Genomic DNA, 24,426 nt, shown 5'->3' with positions numbered 1-24,426 from the left:
TTTTTTTCTGGTTTATCTCCTGGTGTTTTTAGATTGTTGTTTGATTTCCTGTGACCAGCATTTGTGGATTTTTTTTGTGGAATTTGAGTTCAGTGACAGAGAGTAGTTTTAAAATGGAGTTTTAATTGCACTTGGCTTGAGAGTCTCCTTCTCCTACATTAGGATAGCCCTCTGCTCTCAATGTCAAGATCCTCGATTGTAGGAAAACAATAATACTCATGCCCAAAGCCTTTGGCAATAAAAGCCCGATTTAACTAGGAGTGGTTCTCCGGGACGCAGCTAGCTTTTTGGAGAAGACACTTTTTTGCTCCCTGTGTGTTATTCAAAGGGTTGGTACCTGGGGAAGAACAGGCTTTCAGGATCTCAAGCCCATTTCTGAGAGGATAACCAAACATGAAACAGTTCGGTAACATTTGGCTTGTTGTCAGAGCGGCAAATAAAGCTACCTAAATTGACAGCGCATATAAACAGGGAAATTAGCTGTAAAAGCATGTTAAGAGGTATTTGCTCAATTTGTGTTAAACTGTGTAGGAAATGTAAATAAAACATTGTCAAAATGTAAGATTGTGTAATTTTCCATTTTTGCATCTATGCATGGAAGTTGTTGTCGAGACCTCTAAAAAATTAGCAACATCTCAAAATGAGAAGCATGTTAATGTTAACTGAATGATTGCACATTGCAAATAAAAAAGCAAGTTTGGGTTTGGGTTTAGATTTGTTAACCATGGAGCATTGAACCATGGGATCCAAATCCGAACCAGCTACACAATGACATGATACTCAGATACCACCAAACAAGGAACTAAGCTACGGAAATAACACACTTGAGTCTGTGGTTGCTTAGACTTTACTCCGACCTTTCTAAAAATAATCATATTCTCAAAAAATAATTTCCAGACAATTTTTTTTAAAATGTGCAGGAATCAGATGGCATTTACCGTAACATAAACAATCACAACACTCACAAACACAATGGCATGCAGATACAAAGGAAATATCAACATACTGTATATCTTTATCCTTCATTAACACATAACTCACATTCAGCAGACACATTCATAACTTTGTAACTCTTTGTACTAAATTAGTTTTGGAGAGCACAACAGCAGTTTTTCTCTGAGATAGAGATCAGCTCAGTAAAAACATGTTTGTGTGATTGGAAGGGGACCGAGGAGGTGATGATCTGAACTGTTATTGCTCAGCAGGGACGACAAACAGGATGATCTGCAAGGTTCTGTTGAAGGAATCTGGGGACACAAAGAAAACCATAACATTACGTCATCTCTCATGTAATGGCGAGAGAGTGTTTTGATTGCAACATTTACAAGGTTGTAGCAACATGTTTTTAAAGATTCTACAAGCAATAACATTCTAATTACAATAGTTACATTATTACTTATTAGCAATGCAAAATGAAAAATGCTTTGTTGCTACCTGGTTTGACTCACTTCTTTTCATGATTATCTTATAGTTCATAAGGATGGCATTTAACAGGTTCATCAAATAGGACAAAATTCAGTTCAATCTGGTTTTCAAATTACTTTAAACCATTAAGAAGAAAAGTTTTAAAAGTTTCTCCCTAGGTAGAGGGCTACTTTTAAATTTTGACTTCTGGGAAACCCCTTTCTGTTAACCGGCAATTGGAGATGCTGTTTTAAAGGCAAACATCAGTAAAGAATTATCTTTAGAAGATAACAAAAATATCATTTTTTCAAGAATTTTGGTGCAGTTTTAAATTGGGAATCCCGCATTGACTGATCACCGATCATTACTGGCCAATATTCAGTAACAATATGACATTGGGTGATAGTTATTAATGCTTTCTTTTTTCCCAGCAATATATTTATTTCAAATTACTCCCATAGTTTAAAAGGAAATAAAGAACACATAGATGGTTGTCTAACATTAAAATGAGACCTTCCCTTAAATATAAGGCATTATAAGGCATTGTTTTATTCATGTCATACTTTCATACTTTCATTATTTGTACATTGTGTCAAATTTAAATACATATTTCTCATGGAACAGAACATTAGTATTGAAATGATTTTCAAATAGTTCAGGCAACTGCGGAGGAACACATTCATTTACACCTCACCCACCATATTCATCATAATAAGTGGATCCACATTCACAATATATTGTATAAAAGGAATTCAAAGACTGATGGTTTACTCTGAAAAAGAAAATGCTAACTTACTCAGGCTTCGCCCTCAACTAGACCCTATGTTCAACCACCTCTTGTTTTTAAGTTACCTCCCATTTTTGAGTAACTTCCCGTTTATAAGTAAAATCATTGAAATGCCATCTTTTAGGCACTAAACTGCTGTTTTGATGTCTTTCAATCAGGTTTTCAACCACACTACAGCCAAGAGACTGCTCTTGTTAAGGCCTTTAATGACATTAACTTAAACAGTGGCAGAATTTCAGCCTTAGTATTGTTGAATGTCAGTGCTGCAGTCAACGCGGTGGACACAACATATTACCTGAATAACTGGAAAAATGAGAGGGACTTTCTGGCACAATACTACACTGGTTTTGAATCCTACTTAAAGGTCAAAGACTACTTTGTGTCTATAGGTAATTACACATCTTGGCGGACAAATAGGACATGCAGAGTTCCCCAAGGCTCCATTCTGGGGCCTCTTCTGTTTTACATCTGCATGCTTCCACTGGCTCAGATTATGGAAAACAACAAAATAAGTTACCATAATTATGCAGATGACACGCAAATGTACATACCCATATTACCAGGGGACTATGGTCCAATACAAGCACTGAGTAAAAGCACTGAACAAATCAATTTTTGGGTGTTCCAGATTTTTCTTCAATTAAACAGACAAAATTATAAAAAGACAAAACTGAGCTAGATGCTTTTGGTCCGAAGAAAAAACAATTATAAGCAAGCACTTTGTTGGCAATGTTAAAAACCACAAACCAAGCCAGAAATCTTTATGTAGTCAGGGACTCAGACCTCAACAGCCACATTAAGACAATTACAAAGTTAGTTTACCATCACTTCAGGAAAATATCAAGGATTAAAGACTTATGTCTCAGCAGGATTTGGAAAAACTTGTCCATTCATTAATCTTCAGTAGGTTCGGGTACTGCACCTGTGTCATCACAGCTATACCTAAAAAATCAATAGGACAGCTGCAGCTGATTCAGAACCCTGCTGGTTGAGTCCTCACTAAGACCAAGAAAGTGGATCAATTCAGTTCTGAGTTCTTTACACTGATACCTCTCCTAGACAAGAATTGATTCCAAAATACTGCTGTTGGTTTATAAAGCACTGAATGGTTTAGGGCCAAAACACATTTCTGATCTTCTGCCACATTATGAACCATCCAGACCTCTCAGGTCACCTGGTTCACGTCTGCTTTTTTCCCCAGAGTGAAAGCTGAACATCGAGAAGCAGTGTTCAGTTAAGAACCATATATGTGGAACAAACTCCCAAAAAACTGCAGGGTAGCTGAAACTCACTTCTTTAATTCAAGGCTGAAATATTCTGTTTGCTGCTGCCTTCTAATGAATTATTTTTTTACACTGCACTTTAACATTGGGCAAAGGCAGGGCATAACAACCATTCACGCTCACATTCACACCTACGGGCATATCAAATAAACATTTAACCTAACGCGCATGTCTTTGGACTGTGGGAAGAAACCGGAAAACCAGGAGAAAACTGATGCCTACACAGGGAGAACATGCAAACTCCACACAGAACCCGGAGCCCTCTTAATGTGAAGAAACCTTGCTAACCACTTCACCACCGAGCAGCCCTGATTTAAAGATGTCTTTGTCCTAATCTTAGTCTATATGAAAAACCATGTTTTTCACCACTGGCATCATGCGATGGACCTGGGAGTTGTAACTCTAGGTTGTAACTGTCATATTTGCTTCAAATCCCGGCGCTCTTCCTGGGGGCTTGTTTACAACGGCCGCTGGCAGTGTGATGTCTCCATGTTCCCAAGGAGCAGAATTTTCTGGATCTTTGATCAACATTTTAGGTGCATCTCCACACGGGAGATGAGAGGAATATAATACACTGAGAGCACAATCATACGCAGTAAAACGTGCAGTAAAATGCTTCGTTAAAATCCCAGCATTATTTTTTAAATCCAATAATCTTAGCAAAACCATTGGGGTTACTTGGGGTAACATTTATATACTTCTGAAAACAGTAAGCTTTCCTTATATGAGTGTATGTTTAGTGCACAATTAAAAAAAATTGTATTAGTTGTACATTTTATATAAAAAGCTACTACTGTGATTTTGTGTTTTTCTAGTTGGAAGACTTGCAAGTGACATTAAAAAAGTGGTAAAGATTTGTCACAAGGTAATGAGTTACTCAATTTTAGTCCCTTTTATGAATCAAACTTCAGAAAAACTGTATCCTACAATTCCCACAATGCAATCAAAAGCATCATGCATTAGACTTCCCCTGCCAGATAAATACCCTTGCCCAAAGAACACAGTTTTCTATTGATCACATATTGGAACTCTTTCTTAGACTTTAAAACCACAGAAGACGTTCTACAGCTGTGTGGTGACAAGTGAACTGGCTTTCATGTGACAAATGAGTGGAGTGATCCTTTGACTCTGTGCTACATGAGATCAAGGTTAAGCATGACCAAGTATCCCAAAACAGATCCATCTATTCCAGTCATGTGCTGCCGACTGTGAAGGTCCATTGTATAGGAAACAACTTACCTAAAGCCCTCTGAAGCCACTTTGGTCTTTGGTTGAAGTAAATGAAGATATAGTAGGCAGGGATGCCAGTGAGGGAAATGGCAAATCCAATCCCTGTGTTGACCGGGTCCGAGTACAGAGACAGAAAGACCATGAAGAAACATGTGAGGCAGAACACCACTGGGATGAAGAGCGGGACCTGTGTCAGGAGTCAGAAGTGATGTCTGTTATTACTATCCATATACATTCTGCAAGAAGATTCAAAGATATGCATGGGTATTTGTTGTAGTTACTTTTAAACACCACTTAAAAATGAAACAGCTACAAGAACAAGATGAGTTACTGTGCAAGACAATGAAGGAATGTGACCTTTATTTCACCAATATTGTGGCACAGATTCAGATAGGATGAGTACAGCTACAGATGTGGACGGGTGTGGAAACACTGACCTTAAAGGGGCGGGGTAGGTCAGGTTTTGTATATCTGAGGTAGATTAACCCCAACACCACCACACCGATGAACAGCCATCGCAGGAAGCTCATGAAGTTCAACAGACTGTAGATGTCTCCCACAAACACCTGGAGCATGGTCATAGGGTACTGCACACACACACACACACACACACACACACACACACACACACACACACACACACACACACACACACACACACACACACACACACACACACACACACACACACACACACACACGCACACACACACACACACACACAGACACACACACACAGACACACACACGCACGCACACACACACACACACACACACACACAGCACACACACACACACACACACACACACACACACACACACACACACACACACACACACACACACGCACGCACACACACACACACACACAGACACACACACACACACGCACACACACGCACGCACACACACACACACACACACACACACACACACACACACACACGCACACACGCACGACACACACACACAGACACACACACACACAGACACACACACGCACACACACACACACACACACACACACACACACACACACACACACACACACACACACACACACAGATTTAAGAAGTTAAAAAGATTTGTTTCCAATATGGGAGAAGTGATGGCTTGTGTAGATAGACTTATTTTTATCACAGTCAAAGAAAACACTAACATTTGTGATTGGCTGGCAGGTGTCCATTAAAATCTACTATCAGGTCACCTCAAACATAGGTCAATTGTTTAACCATATGTCAGCATTCAAGGTGTATGCAGGTAACCATAGCAACAACATTATGCTTCAAAATATGATACCAACTGACTGAATTAACATATAATATGGTGACTATTATTTGTTTCAACATTGGTATTGATGTCCTTATAGATTGTTGTTAAATGCTAATTGCTATTGCTATTGTATTTCGAATGGGGGTTTAAGTAACGTTGAGTGTTGTCAGTGTTTTCTAATGAACAGTTATTGATCGTTGTCATTATTGTTCATATTGCAGTAAACTGACCAGTATGAGGACAGCAGCCAGTGGAGTGTGCCTGCGGACGTGGATCATAGACAACACCTCAGGGAGCTGTCCTTCTCGTGATGCTACGAAGAACATTCTGGTGAACACACAAACACACATCACATACATATATATTTATTACACAAACACTGATCCTCAACTAGCTGACAAGCTAAATGGGTTTTACTGCATTCATACCCTTCACCCGCTCTGACTCGGGTAAACCCTCAGACCCCCACCTGCACTGTGAAGAGGATGTGTGTCAGCTCAGAAGAACAGGAAAGCACCAGGCCCAGGCTGTGTCAACTTTACTGTCTGAAAATCTGTGCTGACCGTCGGGGCCCATCGACCTCATGTGCATTTATACTTTGTCACATAGATAATTACGATCAGACGAAAGAAAAAGCGAATTGCTCTCAGCTGCAAAAGTTGTCATGTTTGTTAAAGCATCAGCCAACTTATCCTCATACCACGGTTCGTATAATATCTTCCAATTTGCTGTTTTTGGATCATCGAAAAGTTACTGTTGATGAAACTCAACACTTCCTGAACAGATATTTCACATTAACAGCCTTCTTGTATCTGAAATTAAGAAAAATCTTTTAAAAATGTTGAAATAAAAAAGCTGCAGCACACGTTAATTTTCACTGACTGATGTAAAGTAGTGCTGTCCGTGGAAATGTATAATTTACTCAATTTAAAATGAGATAATAGAGTGCAGATAATAACACCCCTTCAATGATCTTTACACTGTGTTTACTAGTGCTTACTTTATCTAATCCTCAGGGCCTCACACACAATTATTATTTGAATACTAACTTTTATTTGGGATTTTACAGTATACTAACTACCAGAAGCTGTCATTGTCCCTTTCTATAGCTTTCTACAACTGAACAAGTCATCAGCACTATATGGCATTTCACTAAATGTAAAATACATATGTAGTGTGTTGTCATCAGATGTCAGCATCTCTACCTTGATAAGGCGAACAGGCAGCCATTCATGGATCCATAGCAGGACAAGGCCACAAAAAACGGCACCGCTATCGAGAAGTTCCCCAGCAGCTTCTCTGCAAAAGTCTGACAGGTAAAGACAGAGAGGAAGCAAAGTAAGAAAGCATATTTGTAGCTTGAAGGATGTAATAAGTGACCAGCATACATCAGCAGTGTATCTGCTCACAAACTCATGGTAGAAAAAGTCTGCCTTCATTGTTTTTTCACTTCAAGGCCTCCATTTCCGAGTGTAGAATGTATCACAGACACTTTCTTTTTTATTTAAGTGGAACTGCAATACTTGAAAAATATAACTTGGATGGATGGATGGATGGATGGATGGATGGATGGATGGATGGATGGATGGATGGATGGATGGATGGATGGATAGACAGACATCCTCTAAAGAGCCAGTGCATTACCTGTTTGGCAAATGAATGGCCGTATATGGCCGTATAGAGGGGGGGCAATACTGCCATCGAGATGGCAACAGTTCAAATGAGGAGGCCAGGGCTGCCTCTTGTCACCCATAAAAATGTTTTCCTTCTTCTTCATTTTGTCTCTTTCAGCATTCCATACTTGGTAAGGTTATCCCTAGCAGCTTGCTGTCCATTTAACCAGTTTGTCAAAAAATTGTTCCAACAAAGCACCGTAGATTGACGTTTTTACATTGCGGTAGGTATAGTAGACCTTTCGACTTTCAGCCTCTTGTGTCCTGACCTCAGCTCTGAACAACACACTGACATTTTTGGAAAGAAAGCAAACAGGTGTAGCCTATTCCGTGAAATGTGAGCTATTGTTGTAAAAGGGAAGCCTGGTACCACTGTGAATGTATCAGAGTCTCCAGCTATCAGTTTAGTGAATTGTAGTTTGTCTTATTTTATTAACTGTGGTTGGTTAGATGAAATAAGAGCAGTTGACAGGGCTTCTGGCAGTAATTGTCTTAAATGGGTCATGCAGAAGTGGGAGAAAAAGCTGCTTATTATTCATGAAGCCATTCAGCGCTGATTAATCACAGTCCACGCTTGTATGGACTAGCACGGGCTCTAAGGGAAAAATGTGTTTGTAGTGTTATACAAATGGACACTGAAATGTTGTTGTCACATAAGATCATTCATAAGCCACCACTCCACAATGATGAAATACTGTTAAGCTTGACTTCTATTTAAATAAAAATGTTAAATATACCTAACAGAGCAGGGAGGAATTGAAAGCATTAAAGAAAATGGTCATACAATTTGACATAAACCCAAGTTTCATGCATTCCACCTACAGTCCTGAAATAGGATTACTCCGGAAAAATGTAAATTTTACCATGTACATAAAACGCAATGATGTCAATGTTTGCAGTTATGATAAGGGATGTATTCACTGAAACAGGTCTCCACCATGAGACTGAGGAAGGATATTGATTTTGTTCTGTTGTCTCAGTTAGTTTTCTCTTAGAACGTGATTTAATCTGATACTTGATTTAAAAGCGTATGCTAAGACACACACCCATGTCTACATCAACGGAGCAGAGCCGGAGAAAGTTTTAGATTCCTGGGAAATCATCATCAGAAACAACCTGACATGGTCATCACACATCTCCATCCTGGTGAAGAAAGCTCATTAACAGCTGTATTTCTTATGGAAACTTAAGAAGGTGAAATTCCCATGCCAAGTTCTACTCAACTTTTGCAGAGAAGGGATGGTAAGCATTCTGACTATGTTATCCACTAAATCTTGAATGAAGACATATTAATGGCAGCATAATCACACACCAGGCGGGCCAGAGGGGAGCTGATGGGTCGAACAAACAGCGATCAGGAGACCGCAGTTGGTTCCCCATGTGAAATGAGAAGTCAATGTTAATGTGACTTGCATACTTCACCAACGCTTTCCCGTTATTTTAAACCAAACAATGACCTTTTCCTTAACCTAATTAAGTGTTTTGGTTTCCAAAACCTAACTAAGTATTTCACGTTCTATTCCTAAACTTAATAAATTAGTCTTGCTGCATAAACTGAATTTCCTGTGAAGACCTGGAAGTTTATTAAAAGAGCGTATGCATGTAAGGAGCGGAGATTGACACATGTTGCAGGACCTTCGTGGGAAAAAGCCCCACCAAAAAGAAGTAACTTTTCTTTGGACATCATACAACTGTTTTATAAGGATACGTTGGGGAACAAGAAGTATCGGCTGCTGAACCACCAGCCTTCAGAAAAGCTTCTTTCGCCTGACTGTGAACCTCCCAAAGTCATCCTCCACCCTCCACATTTGATGTCTTTTTTTGTGTAATTTCAGTTTTTTGGTGTGTCGCAAATTGGGACTGCAATCTGCACAATGACAATAAAAAAAATAATAACCTTGTAACCTTTTACCATGAGGAACCTGCTGAGGAAATTATGAACGTAGTTGAAACACATGGAAATGATCAGGATCATTGAATGAAAAGGCTAAAATGGGTATTATATTCCTATTACACATACAAGTGGTATGTAATCCCACCTGATACCAACAGAGGTCAACAGGCACATGATACACTAATTTAAAGGCCCCAGAATTGAAGTGCATCACTTACTTTGTAGTCATGAAAGAATACGAACAAATAGTTTACTTTCGCAGTGTTTTCAAGTCCTTCTGCTCAGGTCGAGAAAATAACACCTGCTGCTTCTTAAAGAAGTGCTATGAATGTAATAATATCCCGTATGAAAGAAAACAACAAGGAAAATGTGACGTTCTACTTGAGTCCTACTGGGCAAATATAACTGAGAATATGTTTTGTACACATAAGCTAGCTGTGAAAGGAACAGAGTTGGATGCAACTTGATGCAAACATTAGATGTAACTTAATCTGCCAGAAAAGATTATCTTGAAAAGATAACCTTAACTAAGGTAAACTTGTGTTTGTCACTTTAAAGATATCCTCTAAATGTATGTATTGGATGTAATACTTTGAAGGCAGTTTGAGTTTAGGAACACATGAAGAAATGACTCATATCAAAATAGACATTGAAAACTCAAGAGAGGTGAAATGAAAGAAATCCAGTGTTCATACACAGCCCTGGCTTTGTAATGAGGAAACAAGCCACACAACACCATTTCAACCAATCAGCAACAGTGTTCTTGCTCATGCACAGGACAGATGTGCACATGCTCACATGCTAACGTTCTGAAGGAGCACTGATGGGAGTGGTGCATTTGTCTTCTGACTCCACCTCTCAGTGCTTTCTTTTATCACCAGTGTGTTTGTTTGAAGTAGCCAACGTGGAGTTTGTATTGAGCTGTCAGACAGCTCTTAGTAGGTCAGTTCACACCTATGCCATTATCAGCTGCTCCAACAACAAACAGAGACTTTTGGAAAAACACCGGAAGCAAAAGCTCCATGATATGAATTGTACCCTACTTTAGCAAAGGCCACATACTTTTATAAATCTCAATTAAATCCCCATGCCTTCTGGGCAGCTTACAGTTACTACATTTTGTGGTTGTAAATGTACTTTTACAATTCCGTGTCACTGAAATGTTTATTAAATGGTGCATTTATTCTGATTACAAAGAAAGCAATCAGGGATTTGAATATTTAAATCATGCATTTAACTGTAACAACTAAGATTGTGCCCAGTAAATAGAAATACAATACTACAATGGGTAAAATAGAAGTTAGCTAGAACATAGTGTGTTTGCTTCAGGCAATATTTTTTAAGCCTTTCCATCTTTGTTGAAAGTATCAGTATTACTTACCACAGCGACTGCCTCTGAGGCCAGGAGCTCCTCTGCTGACATCACAGTGTAGTATGCCACATTGGTCAGCACATAGCAGCAAGTAACAATTGCCATGGAGATACAGATAGCTAATGGCACAGTCCTGATGGCATGGGGGATAATAACAGAAGCAGTACTGTAAATTTATGCATCTTATTCACCCTCATTTCACCTCTATTATGACCTCTGACTTTCTCTTCATATAAATAAAACACTGTTGCTGGGGGCAATACGTGCATGATATACAATATACCATAAATTCTCAAATAAAAGCTGCTATTCAAATGGTGTTCAGCACTTACACATAAAGGCTGAGAATTACCAGCATAATAGTCTCTATGAGTTCATCACTATGAATGACTCCTTTCACAAACTAATGGTTATGCGTTCTGTTGTTGATACATAAGTATTGTTTATCGCTGATTTAATATTTCCCAGTAATATGGTGCAATTTACCTTTGTGCAACTACTGCTGAATTTAAAACCTAATGGAAAATATGTTCTTGTTTTCTATTAGGTTTTAAATTCAGCAAACATAGATCAACATTGATGATATAGTGAAAACATAGATGAAACTTACCGCTCAGGGTTATCTACCTCCTCAGTCACAAAGTTCAAATAGAACCTGCAAAAGGAAACAGTTATTTAATAAGCGCCAAGGATTATTGAATGGTAAATGATGTGCAATGTTTATAGAACTTAAGTGATACATTCAAAATGATATGCATCAAACTGAGACCACTTAAAGATCTAGTGTGTAGGATTTGGCGACATCGAGCAGTGAGGTTGGAGATTGTAACCAACTGAAACTTCTCGTGTAGCGTGTAGGAGAACTACGGTGGCCAACGTGAAAATGCAAATGGCCCTATCTAGTGTCAGGTTTGTTCGTTATGGGCTATAATAGAAACACGGCAGCCAGCTGAATGAAGAGGACATGCTAAGCTGGGAGAAAGTTTTGATGAGTTTAATTTATTTATCATTTTTCAAGTTTGTATGGAATGTATTGTATGACGGCTTTGAGCCGATTGCCTGAGTACGATACTACAAAAACACTCCCCAATACCCAAGAACTTCCCCGGCCTTCCTTTGCTCAGGTTTACACGCTTATTGTCAAAAAATAGACTGAAAGCCTAAATAAATGTTTCAAGTCGTTGTTACGCCCGTGAGACGGAGCTTGGACGCATGTCTGCACAAAACCAATGTCGACACCTGCATTGATTAAATGACAGCTTTTATGTGAGGTACGAGTACGAGTGAGAAACAAGTCTATTACACTCTCGGTCTTGACGGGGATAGCCAATTGTCGAATGTATTCATTGAATCAAACATCCCAGCAGTGGTCATTGCAGACACACTTTTATCAGATCTGTTCTCTACTGAGTACACTGTTTTAGTTAATATTATATTCACTAGCAAGGACCATGCCACAACAATATGCCGTTTAAAGATTTAATCAAAATGCCGGAGGTATTGGATGTTCTGGATAGATGAATGGGTGTAGGGGGGAAGGTGAAAGAGGAATGTCGTCTGTTAAGGCTGGTATGGTGGTTCATAATGAAGTTCGGGATCGGTCTTAGGTGTGTTTCCATCTGAGCTGAATACAGTCACAGGTCGACAAATCTGAGACAAACAGGGCTTGAAGTGTTGACTAGGTATAAGTAGGCCTGACAGGTGATTAGAGGAATGGTCGAAGCATTGCTAGCAAGGACCAAGCCACAGCAATATGTCTTTTAAAGGTTTAATGGAAATTCATGAGGTATTGGATGTCCAGAACTGATGAATGGATGTAGAGGAGAGCGGTAAAGGTGGAACATCTGACTCAGAATGGGGGTTCCGTTTCAGGCGTGTTTCCACCCACGCTGAATAGAGGACCCCAAAAGTGTCAGATTTAAATTGAGCTGAGCTGAATGTGAGCTTGACAGAGATCAGTAACACTGTTGGCAATGTAGGAGAAATATGGCTGAGATGACCAGCGGCAGAGGACCTGGATGGTTTGGTCTAAGATGCCCACTATGGATGCTGTGGACACTGCACCAATGCGGAAGGAGTGACTTGAATAGTGTTCTGAAGATATGACTGAAATGCGGAGCACTTTGTTTCAGTGAGAGAAAGTGGTTGTGGAGGTGATGCCTTGGCTGCATACAACCATGTAGTTTGTCAGCAGCTTGTAAGGGCTGAGTGGATTAGAGTAGACCTGGAGGCCTGGACTGTTTTGAGTCTACCGTGTGGGAAGTTTTCAGTGATGCCCATGGGGAGGACATCGACAGTCTCACAGACTGTATAACGGACTACATTAACTTTTGTGTGGAGAACACCGTACCCACCAGGACTGTACGGTGTTTTTCCAACAGTAAACCCTGGATCACTCCTGAGATAAAGACCCTCCTCAAGGAGAAGAAGAGGGTCTTTAGATCAGGAAACAAGGAGGAGCTGAGGACTGTGCAGAGGAAGCTGAGGAGGAAGATCAGGGAAGGGAAAACAGTCTACAGGAGGAAGATGGAGGATCAGCTGCAGCAGAATAATATCAATGGGGTCTGGAAGGGCCTCAATGCCATGTCTGGCCACAAGGGGCCCAACCAACAGCCTATGGGGGACCAAAAGTGGGTGAATGAGCTGAACTCATTCTTTAACAGATTTGATCAGCCACCCACCCCTCCCCCCATCCAGACCTCCCTAATGCTGCAACCCCCATCGTCTGCACCCCCTGTAGATTGCCCCACCTCCTCTACCCCTCTCCAGCCCCCCTTTCCACAACATTCAGCTCCCTTACACCCTCCTCATACACTGCACTCCCTGACCAGCACCCCACACCCCCTCCAACAACCTACAGCACACAGCCCCCACCCATTAACTTGTCCCTCACAACAAACCAGGTGAGAAAACAACTGAAGAAGATCAAGGTGAGGAAGACCACGGGTCCAGATGGTATCAGCTCAAGGCTCCTCAAGTCCTGCGCAGACCAGCTGTGCAGGATAGTGGAGCACGTCTTCAACCTGAGCCTGAAGCTGGGGAGAGTACCACAGCTGTGGCAAACATCCTGCGTGGTACCAGTCCCAAAGACCCCGCGACCCAAGGACCTCAACAGCTTCAGGCCGGTGGCTTTAACATCCCACCTGATGAAGACCCTGGAGAGGCTGGTCCTTGTGCATCTCCGCCCCCTGGTGATCTCATCTATGGACCTGCTTCAGATTGCCTATCAACCTGGCATTGGGGTGGATGAGGATGTGCTAAGGAGCCCTGCTGGTCAGTTTACAGGTCTGGTTGGATTGTGGGGGCAGGTATTCCTGGCGTGAGCGCCTCTAAAGGGCCAGACGTGCAGGAAGCAGCAGGTAGAAACACAGCCCAGGGGATTCAAGTTATTGCACACCATTCTGCCTCCATGGTAGGTGATTGTCCATTCCTGTTTGTTGTCTCCCTTTGACATGTGGACATTAGCTGAAGGACATATGTCTGCAGGCCTATGGATGATGGGAGTTTGGGGTGTGGCAAGTGACAAAAGTTAAAAAATAGGGGCGTTGTGGCAGTAAAGACAACCTGGCCCCCACCAGGCAGGGGGGTGATGATACAGACTGTGGCCGCTGAGGCAGCAGAAAGGCCTGTAACGTCATGCATGACCACACTGACTGGTTGGTTCTGGTGAATGGAATAATGTGACCGTATTTTTTTGCGGGAAAAGGGAATACCTTTCCCTTTCAGATTTCGTTGGAGGCCGACAACGTTCCAGTCTCTGATGTCGGACTCCATTTGTGGACGTGGATATGGCCGAATCAAAAAGCTGGCAGCGCTGCAAGGGCTCCCGGGTTGGTTGCAAGCCTGGGGGGGTTGTAGGTTGTTGATAGACAGGAAGGAGGTTGCTGATAATGAAAAGGTTGATTAGCTATTCCATTGGTGTCTGTGGTGGTTGGCCCTCGCTGACGGAGTGGAAGCTCAAGATTTAAAGTAGAAAAGGTCTTGTAAGGAGAGCTTGGGTTGAGATACCTGCGGGTCCATGGTATTTGAATCACTGAGGGCCCGCTGGGATGCTTGACTATTTGACTATTGTGTCATGGCTGCTGGATAATCGGTTTTGAACAGATTGTAAATTTATATGTTTTGGATTAGATAATTTAATTAGGTATGAATCAAGGTCATTGTGAAATCTAAGACAAAAAGGTCAGGATGGGTTGACCATGTATAAGAAAGCTTGACAGGTGATTGAGAGTGTGTGTGTGTGTGTGTGTGTGTGTGAGGACCATACCTACCACCCTGCGTATGCATACATCCCAGAGTAGAAGGCTAGTGGCATACCAGACAGCTTCACATTGCTCAGCTCAAAGGCATTCTCAAAGTTCTTGGTCTCTCCTACAAACACAAACATGCACACACACACACACACATTTCTATTTGTTGGCATTTTGAAGCACCATAATTGCTCCTAAATGAAGAGGGGTTATTGCAGCAATTGAATGATTTGTGCTGATAGTTCTTACACAATACCAGAGGTAATCATAGCCATAACAATAATACAAGTATGCAGTATAGTAGTTTGAAAATGAAAATGAAGATGAAGGGAGCAGTACTCTGTCTTTTTAGCTTGGAGAGGTAAATTCATCCGTACAACAAAGGTACTTCAAGCAGATTAAATCACTCTCGATGTAATCAGTGTTCTGTTTTATATAGGAGCTCACATTTATGGACTAAAACTGCTCATACAAACACATAAAACAATCTAATAGGACAATAAATTTGCACTGAAATGTTGAGAGCCATGAATTGTTTGTAATGATCACTCTGTGAAGAAATGCAGAGGTGAATACACTGGCCCCCCATCTGTGGTAATGTGTTTTAATGCACATTTATTTAAAACAATAACATACAAGACATATGATGACAGAAATTAATACGTTTTCTGAAAGCACTTTTTATTAGATTGTGTTCATAATAGTTGTCTGTTTCTGAAGTTAGGACAGTTTTTTATAATTCATACTCCCAAATGAATCATTCATACACACTAGTTAAAGCAATATTAATTAGTATACATATTTAGTTTATTCATCTGATGGTCTAAATATCTGAATGTTAGACACATCCAACTATGCTATGCCCAGGACCCGTGTCCCAACAGGGGCCTGATCCACATAGGATCATGTATGGGCATAAAATCAAATAAACACCAATAAACCTCCAAAAACAAAGACAGAAGCCTGGTCGCCTGTGCTGGGGCCTTTGTTTACCTTTAGATACAGATTTGAAATGAACTACTTTTCACTATTATCCTTTCTCTATTGGAGGGTCATAGGATGAATAGCTGTAATCTTCAGCATCAGTCTCCATGCACTGTGATGTAGGGCCTCTTCTAACACCATCAGGGAGGACATTGGGAAATGTCTAAGCTGTTGCTTGCTGTGAGCAGCTGTGTATCATGGACTGCAAGGCTTCAAGGTTATATTTATAGTACGTGTTGTTGTTGTTGTTTTAGACAAAGGAAGCCATTTTAATTGTTACAGCTGAACATTCTGTGTGAAGTCTGAGAATATTACTGAAGAACTGTAACAGGGGAGGAATCACTAATGAATAATTTATACGTCTGCTGAAAATCTTGCATGGAACTTCCGCAAAGCCACAGGGCTGATTTTTGTAGCTAGCAGAGCTTGCGAGCTGAGGAGACGCGCTGCACACCTCCTGAAAAATGTGACCTTGCGCCAGGCAGTGCAGAAACTGCTGACATAAGGGCCAGGAGGTGGTATTTCAGCCGTTCCTTACATCTGTTGTAACAACAACCCAATTAAATAAAGGCACAGCAATCTAATAAAGCGGACCGTCTGACAAAATATTTGAAAGCCGCAGTGCCAAATCAAAGAGAAATGACATGCTATGTGCAAGACTGCAGTACTCAGTGTGCCTGGTGGGCCTGTACAAACCTGCACTGTGGCTCAGAGCAACAGTGGGTCGTCTACAAAGGCTGTGCCTTCAGTGTATGTGTGGGGTATGAATGAGGTAGTTAGTCCTGATGGGCAGGTAGCCCCTGCCATCAGTGTATGAATGGGTGAATGATGTAATGTAGCGTTAAAGTGCTTTGAATGGTCGGAAGACTAGAAAAACGCTATACAAGTACAGTCTATATACCATTTACAACCACAGTAGCATACATCAAGTATAACACCTCATTTACAATGCACTGTTCAGTTCAGTTCAGTTCAGTTCAACTCAACTCAACTCAACTCAACTCAACTCAACTCAACTCAACTCAACTCAACTCAACTCACTTTTTGTACCAGGTCCTATGGAAAACCAAAACATAGTGAGTCGTGTTGAGAACAGCCGGTATATATATTGTATATGGATTCTAGAAGAGCACTAATAGAGGATCTTAGAGGTGATGATGATGATAAGGATGATGGTGCTGACAGTGGTGAAGATGAAGGTATCTTACCCTTAAAGAGCTGGTACACTCCAGGCACTATGATGATACTGATGGCCAGCAGCTTGCTAAAGGTGAGGATCATTTGAATCCTCGCTGTCCATGTCACGCTCATACTGTTCAGGTACATAACAGAAGCTAAAGGGACAGAGAAAGACAGAGAGGAATAAGTTTGCTATTGGGGAATTTTGAATCACACAATTTATGACCAGTGACAACATACAGAGCCAATGCAGCAAGTAGTGTGTCCTTTAATAAGAAAATCAGAGAGTTAGGTCAGTCAAGATGGTGAATGGATATGGGGCATGTATAACTTAAATGTTTAGACTGAATTTTGTGTCTCAACACAGTTCGACAGTCAATGTTTGCATCTTATTTTACTGTAAATCTGATCGTTCTCACCAAGTGGTTTAGTTGCACAACCTTACCCATAGATCTTTGAGCAAATATAACCTTTGAAAACCTAAAGAGCTGATCGAACCACAACCAGTACTTTGGTCCACATGTTCCTGTCTTTCTTGTGTTGGGTCTGACTGTAACATTTGCCTACACTGGCACTGAAATAGTATGGACTTGTTCTCAGATCTGATCAAAAATGATATTGGCTCTCCAGCTCGATTCAGGATGAGCTGAGAAAATGTGACATTGAAGGAAATAAATGTATCCATATCTGTAAAAGATTTTGTATAAGCTTTGTGATTTCTGTACGTTTTTTGCAACTCATTCTGTTTTTGTTAATGTGAGAATGTCAGTAATGTCAGAACACTCATTGAAGTTCTTATCCTGCATCTGGCTTAACAATAGGAAAGAGTGTGCACATAACTGCCTTTCTATGCCATATGACAGTGATACATACTACATAATTATTCAGCCAATAAAAAGAAAAAAATATATGAATGAATGGGGCTTTATTATTATCTGAGAGAGAAATGCTGGAGAGAGAGAGAGGGGATGACTTGCTCTGGTCCACTTCAGCCGGGACTCAGCGGTATTGGTTTGTGTTCTACTCAGTGAGCCACCAGAGTGCCCCCTGATGAAGTGTTTTTTACATTGTAGCATTGCTACTTTTAATGAAGTAAAGGACCTCAGTATCTCTTCCACCACTGTCTTCCTCCTCCTTTAGAGACATGCACATGTCGTGTCATTTACAGAAGTATCATACTGACATATTGTCACACTGATGTATTAATGGTATACATACTTATGCCGATGGCGGTGGCCAGTTTGACAGCCATAGGGGGGATAGCACAGGGCATGAACAGAGGCTCCAGGATGTACTGACCAAAGGCCAGAGAGATGACTGCCATCGATGCAGGCCTGAAAGACACACACACACACACAAGGAAAATCTCATACAAACAACTAACGAAAATGTTGCTGTGTGGTGGATTTGCAAATAGACAGCTGCCTGCAGGCATATAATGTAAATATATGATATATGTTGCTGCTGAGTGTCAGCTTGAATTGCATTTATATTGTTGTAGCTTTCATATGCACAAATGTATTATAAATAGAAAGTACAATGTTACTATCTTATCAGTACACTTTCAATTTTTTAATCAAAGATATCAATTGTGCAATTAAACATTTTAATTTGTTCAATGTAAATTGTACATGCACGTAGGAAATATTTTTGTACTGTAATAAATCATAATAATAGATAAAGATAATGCTGAAATATATATACTGTATTTGATCCTACCAACCACCGCTGTAGGCCTCAGCCAAATGTAACACCACTCTGATTGACCAAGTCAGCTCTCATATATCAGCATATATGAGTGTTATATCAGTATTACAATGCATCTCATTTTTTATTTTACAATATAGTCATTACCCCCAAAATTAAATTAAATTAGCATTTAACCCTTGGTTTTGTTACGTTTCATCACATCCAGTTTGTGTCCACATGAGGAGAGAAGGCAAGAGAGTGAAAAAAATCACACTACTTGAAGAACAGAAATAAATAAATACATCTAAATTTAAATATTCCTGCAATTGCAATGTTTAAGTTCAATTTCCCAAAATGTTTTAATAAAGTTCACAAGATCACTTTGACAGCAGCAAGAAATGTGTGCATGTGTGTGTGTGTGTGTGTGTGTGTGTGTGTGTGTGTGTGTGTGTGTGTGTGTGTGTGTGTGTGTGTGTGTGTGTGTGTGTGTGTGTGTGTGTGTGATATCCAATGGGCAGCTATAGGCTTGGCTTCAATGAGAATCAAATAAGGTTGGCTGGTCCCACAGGCTTATCTTATGGCTCATCAGTGTTTCCCTCATTTCCCACAGCAGCCACTGAGCTGCTAAAGCCATGGAAATCTCTCTTTGTCTCCCTCATTCTTGTTTTCATTCTCTGCCTCTGTCTCTGTTCATTTCCCATGGCTTCCATTGAGTCCCGCTAGCCCGAGGCTGCCATAAAATTGGACAGCTCAGGATAGCCACTAGACTGTTTATACTGTTCGCCTTGGCTGTGTACATAGGCAGCTGCACGCGGAGCATTTCTCCAAACCAAACTCATTATCACCTCACAAGGTCGCAGCCAGATAGGGCTTTTATCTGCCTGCTGTGGCGGGCTCTGTCACCAAACACAGTCTAGTAAAGAATTCCGAAACACAGATTACGAGTCAGAGAAACACATAATTTTTCATCATGAATGCATTGTGTGTAAATAGCTTGGTAGCTTAGGTTTGGACTGATACTCTCCTTCCCTGAAGGCTTTTAAGGTCGCTCTGAAAGGTTGTAGCTTTCTACATCATTGAGAGCGGCAGATGTAGTCAACTTGGGTTCACAGAACTTACAGTGGGTTTCAATGCTAACCACAAATGTTGCACAATAACATGCCAAAATGTATCAAAATGACACCATAATCCACTTATCTGTTGTTGAACTGTATGTTCCACAGTATCATCAATTACATGCACTATTTCCAGCAGTGGTTCAGAGCTATGAGGAGGCCACAGTGTGAGAAAAAGAAGTACTATAATCTGCTCTGGTATGGAGAAACTGTGTTTGGAGCGCATCTAGAAAGGAATTATGCTGCAGGGTTTGAGAAGTGTTTTGAAAACGATCTACTCAATTAATGCCATTAGAATCCATTGTAACTGCCGCAAATCCCACTGTGTCTAGCTGTCGTTGTATTTAAACTTCCTGAGGTACCTTTTAAGCCTACAGGCAGAGAGTGTTGGGCTATGTTCACACCAAATTTGGAGCAAATTTTTTCAAGCGGCAAGATTACATACAAAGTCAAATCAAAGACGGCAATAAGGCGAACACGCGGAATTCGACTCATTTGCATCAGCGTTGAGATTCTCCTCCTGTCATCAATGATATCCGGATGTTGTTGAATCAGAAATGGAGGAAAAAAATATTGAGGTCGTAGGTGTTCCCCCAGAGCTCTACCATACCCCATATTGGTACAGAGACCGGACGAAACTATGTGTCAGAAATGTGTGTATAAACCATATAGTTTTACACCAATATGGCGTAACTTTGAGTGTTGATGGAAATGCTACAATTTTAGCATAGCCTAGCATCGATCAATCCGAGCTCCATTCAGAAAACAAGTATTATAAAAGTTGATTACTTGTCTTCTTGCGGAGAGAACTAACAAAGCATGAATTCAGACTTTTTACAAATCAGCATCATGTGGTTATTTCGGCATCCCTTTTATCCGTTTATTGTAATTAATACACAGCAAAATAGTTTATTTTGGGTTTATACAGCTGTAGTAAACAAGCCGACGTGTGGCTTGTTAGATACAGTGAATACAGCTTGGTGAAATTCCCTGATATGAACCCCGACAGGACGGTGTTTAGTTTCCTGGGATATCTGGGACTTCAACAACATGTAAAAAGCAGCAATATGGGTTATTTTCGTCATGATTGATGAAACGTTGTCTACACAAAGGGAGTCACGCTCCTCTCCAACACGTCTAGAGTGACGTGAATAAACACAAATTAACCCGTGATCAAGACAGTTTGCAGTTTGGCAAATGTATGGGATTTGTGTGAGTTTACCAAAGTTGAACAGTACAGGAAAGCTTTGTATGGATTCACTTCACCATGAGCCATCCAGTGTTTATACAGAAGTTGTGACAGTTATCATAATAGTTAACAGCTGTAAACAACATTAGTATTCATTTAGATTAGTGCGTCGGGTCACCTATGATATAATTCAAAAATCCACTCTCTTTTAGCTTTGAATTGGTCTGGATTTTATCATTCTATTTTTTGCCCAAAACTGACAGTACAAATAAAAACTAAATTAATAACATAGGTGCAATGGATAATGTTAGTCCTAATTGGGGCTAGTGAATGAATGACATTAGCAAGAAACATTTGTCTTTTGGACATCCTTTGTTTCGTGACAATTTTGGATGAAGAATTCAGAATTATTAGTGGAGTAAAGAAGGTAGGTAGGTTATGTGGTATAAAGAGAAACAAAGAAAGCGTAGGGAGACAGGACTTTCACCCAGGAGACCTGTGTCCATGGTCAGTGTGAAACGAAAAGTCAACGTTGACTTTTTTGAATTGCATACGTAATTTGAATTATGTAACATACTTACGTTACCTATGTAAGTTAAAACACATACATAGGATTTACACCCAGAAGACTAGGTTTGTGTCTGCAACAAAAAGTCAAGGCTTACTTATTTTGAATTACACGCTAACTTACGTAACGTATTTAACTTACGTAACGTATTTAACTTACGTACGTAACATAACAATGTCGTTATTTTAACATAACCATGATCTTTTCCTTAACCTGACCATATGGTTTTGTATAAATTCTCAATGCTAATCATAATGAAGTTTTTGGGACGACCCTGCACATTGGAAGAATTACACTAAAGGGTACTCAGAACGTTAAAAATGACGCCAAGGGGTCCTGACCAAGCATCCTTTGTGACGAGTTGGGATTTTATCCATGGTTAATGTCAATATTTATTAATGCACTTTTTAAGTTAGGCTCAGTAAACTTGAGGTAAGCAGCCAGTCATTACCTTATAGCAATTAGATCAGCCCATAGCCTTATGAACGCCATCTGAGGTCCAAAGGCTTCCAGTATATATGTGTAGTGTCCACCAGACTTCTTAATACAAGTCCCCAATTCAGCGTAGCACAGGGCTCCTGCAGTGACAGAGGTGACTGATTAGATCTGGCTCTGAAACAAGAAGGCAGGCACAAAACAGTCCCAGGGCTGCTTAACGGTCTCAGCCACATCTATAGAATGTACATCCTCCCTGGCCCCCATAAGCACCCAGATATATGACTGTGGGAGCCTTTCAGGATCTCAACCCATAACTTAAGAAAAACAGATTTTGGTGGACAGATTTTAATAATGGGTTTAGGGAATATGAATTAAGGGAAGCTGGAAAGGAGTTAAGGTTGGGTATTCAGGGATAATGAGCTTGGACTTTTCATAACTGTGGAAAAACTAAAGGATTTAAGGATACTACAACAATATATGCTAGAATACAAAGATGAGCACAGCAATACTTCAGCACTACCTTGTGCAGCACCAGTATTTCAACCACAACTCCTTGAAATTAAGTTTACATTTTACTATTATACTTTCCCAATTACGATGTGGTGACAAACCTAATTATTCCTTATCCTATGTTTTATTGATCGGAGTCAAGGAGGATGTTTGGGTGGATGGAGGCTGAAGAAAGACACCAGAGATCAGTTCAGACAAGAGCAGATCTATATATATACATATATATATATAAATCAATTTTAAAAAGGTACATAAATATTCTAATACTACTAGAAACCAAGGTCAGGTTCAGTGTTTTTTGTGCATACTAACTTAACAATAGTGTTTTGGCTATTACAAAGTCTACTATTTGCATTCTGATAGTGAGATGAGGTTTTCAGTTTTCACATCAGTGAAGTCAGTCAGTGAAGTTACAGATTTTAAATTAAAAACATTACCTCCTTCTTGATGGAACATATTTATATGATCTTTTAAAGAAATTGATTAATTCCCCCTTTTTGAAATATTTTTGCAAAAGTTGTACGCAAGGGGTAATCAACTAAATTTGTCCAAGGGACAAACACTGTCAACACACAGTAACGCTGAACCTTTATGCCTCATTTGCAATTAAGCAAAAGAATACAGTCTTGGGCATCATGATTGATGACTATTCATGCACAACCAGCAAAGCAAACACAGCTTTGTGAGTGAGGTAGGCCTGACTCATACATCAAGTTGTGTAGGCTACTCGCCAATACTAATCTGACAGATGGGTTTATAACAAAAATCCTTCCTGATGAAGTTATTTGCATATTAAAAACATTAGCGGTTGATTCAGTATAAGAAAATGTACCGTTTATTATTTAGTTATTTAATCTGTGTACAGACAGTAATAGTAATACTTTGTAACTTCCACCTCCACCAGCACTTTTCCCATTCAATGTTGCTACTCTCAAAGTAGGAAAGACATCTTCTTCATCTACTGATCCACCTGTGAACAAACTCACCGAAGAGTGACAGCACACCGCAGGCGATCCACACGATGAGGGACATTCCTATACTGCCTGAGTGCTTCAGGATGCCCTTTGGAGAGATGAAGATCCCGGCTCCGATGATGGTGCCGATGATGATGGAGATCCCTCGGAGCAGGGTCACCTTCTTCCCCAGTCCCACCCTCCTGTCTTCCTCGTCCTCCAGTTTCCCGCCGGGATCTGACTGGCTCTCATTTTGGGAAACTTTCTGTCCACTTGCTGCAACTTTTCCATCTTTTTGACTAGAGGCAGATCTTTTGGTCATTTTTTAAACACTCGCTGACTCTCAAAACCACACACAGTCTCTCTCTCTTTGAATGGAGTCAAAGTGTTTTTTCACCTGGGATCTGTCCCTCTGGTGTAGCCTTGAACCACTGAGCGTGTGTGACTGGTGCAGACAAAGTTACTAAATACACACACTCTCTCTCTCTCTCTCTCTCTCTCTCTCTCTCTCTCTCTCTGTCTCTATGTATGAGTCACTCACTAATAAACCGCTTTAAAGCCTTGGAGGCTTGCTCTTCCCCTTTCTGACTTCAAACAGCTTTTCTTCTGTAGCTCTTTCTCAATAACTCTGCTCTG

The 24,426-nt window shown here is 40.4% G+C and overlaps 1 protein-coding gene across 1 annotated transcript; it reads right to left on the bottom strand.

Annotated features, from left to right (window-relative positions):
• Positions 1-897: 897 nt before the first annotated feature.
• Positions 898-24,207, bottom strand: slc7a11 (solute carrier family 7 member 11). Its single transcript, XM_054597191.1, has 12 exons — positions 23,824-24,207; positions 22,341-22,467; positions 18,547-18,662; positions 17,358-17,483; positions 15,187-15,286; positions 11,526-11,570; positions 10,925-11,048; positions 7,182-7,285; positions 6,207-6,303; positions 5,142-5,291; positions 4,714-4,891; positions 898-1,247 (listed from the first exon to the last, which is right to left on the bottom strand). The coding sequence occupies exons 1-12, from the start codon at positions 24,110-24,112 to the stop codon at positions 1,192-1,194; spliced, it is 1,512 nt and encodes a 503-aa protein (XP_054453166.1). The 5' UTR covers positions 24,113-24,207; the 3' UTR covers positions 898-1,191.
• Positions 24,208-24,426: the final 219 nt, after the last annotated feature.

This window comes from Anoplopoma fimbria, chromosome 4 (genome assembly GCF_027596085.1).
Source record: "Anoplopoma fimbria isolate UVic2021 breed Golden Eagle Sablefish chromosome 4, Afim_UVic_2022, whole genome shotgun sequence".
Classification (NCBI taxonomy): domain Eukaryota; kingdom Metazoa; phylum Chordata; class Actinopteri; order Perciformes; family Anoplopomatidae; genus Anoplopoma; species Anoplopoma fimbria.
Note: the sequence above shows the minus strand (reverse complement) of the source record. Positions and strands in the feature narration are given on the sequence as shown.

Bases quoted from the DNA above. Each gene is read 5' to 3' on its own strand.
- slc7a11 (XM_054597191.1), bottom strand. From the start codon at position 24,112: ATGACCAAAAGATCTGCCTCTAGTCAAAAAGATGGAAAAGTTGCAGCA. The intron at 15,287-17,357 runs GTAAGATACCTT...TTGTGTTTGTAG, and splicing joins AGTGTACCAGCTCTTTAAGG to GAGAGACCAAGAACTTTGAG. The intron at 11,571-15,186 runs GTAGGTATGGTC...TTCCTTTTGCAG, and splicing joins ATGTATGCATACGCAGGGTG to GTTCTATTTGAACTTTGTGA.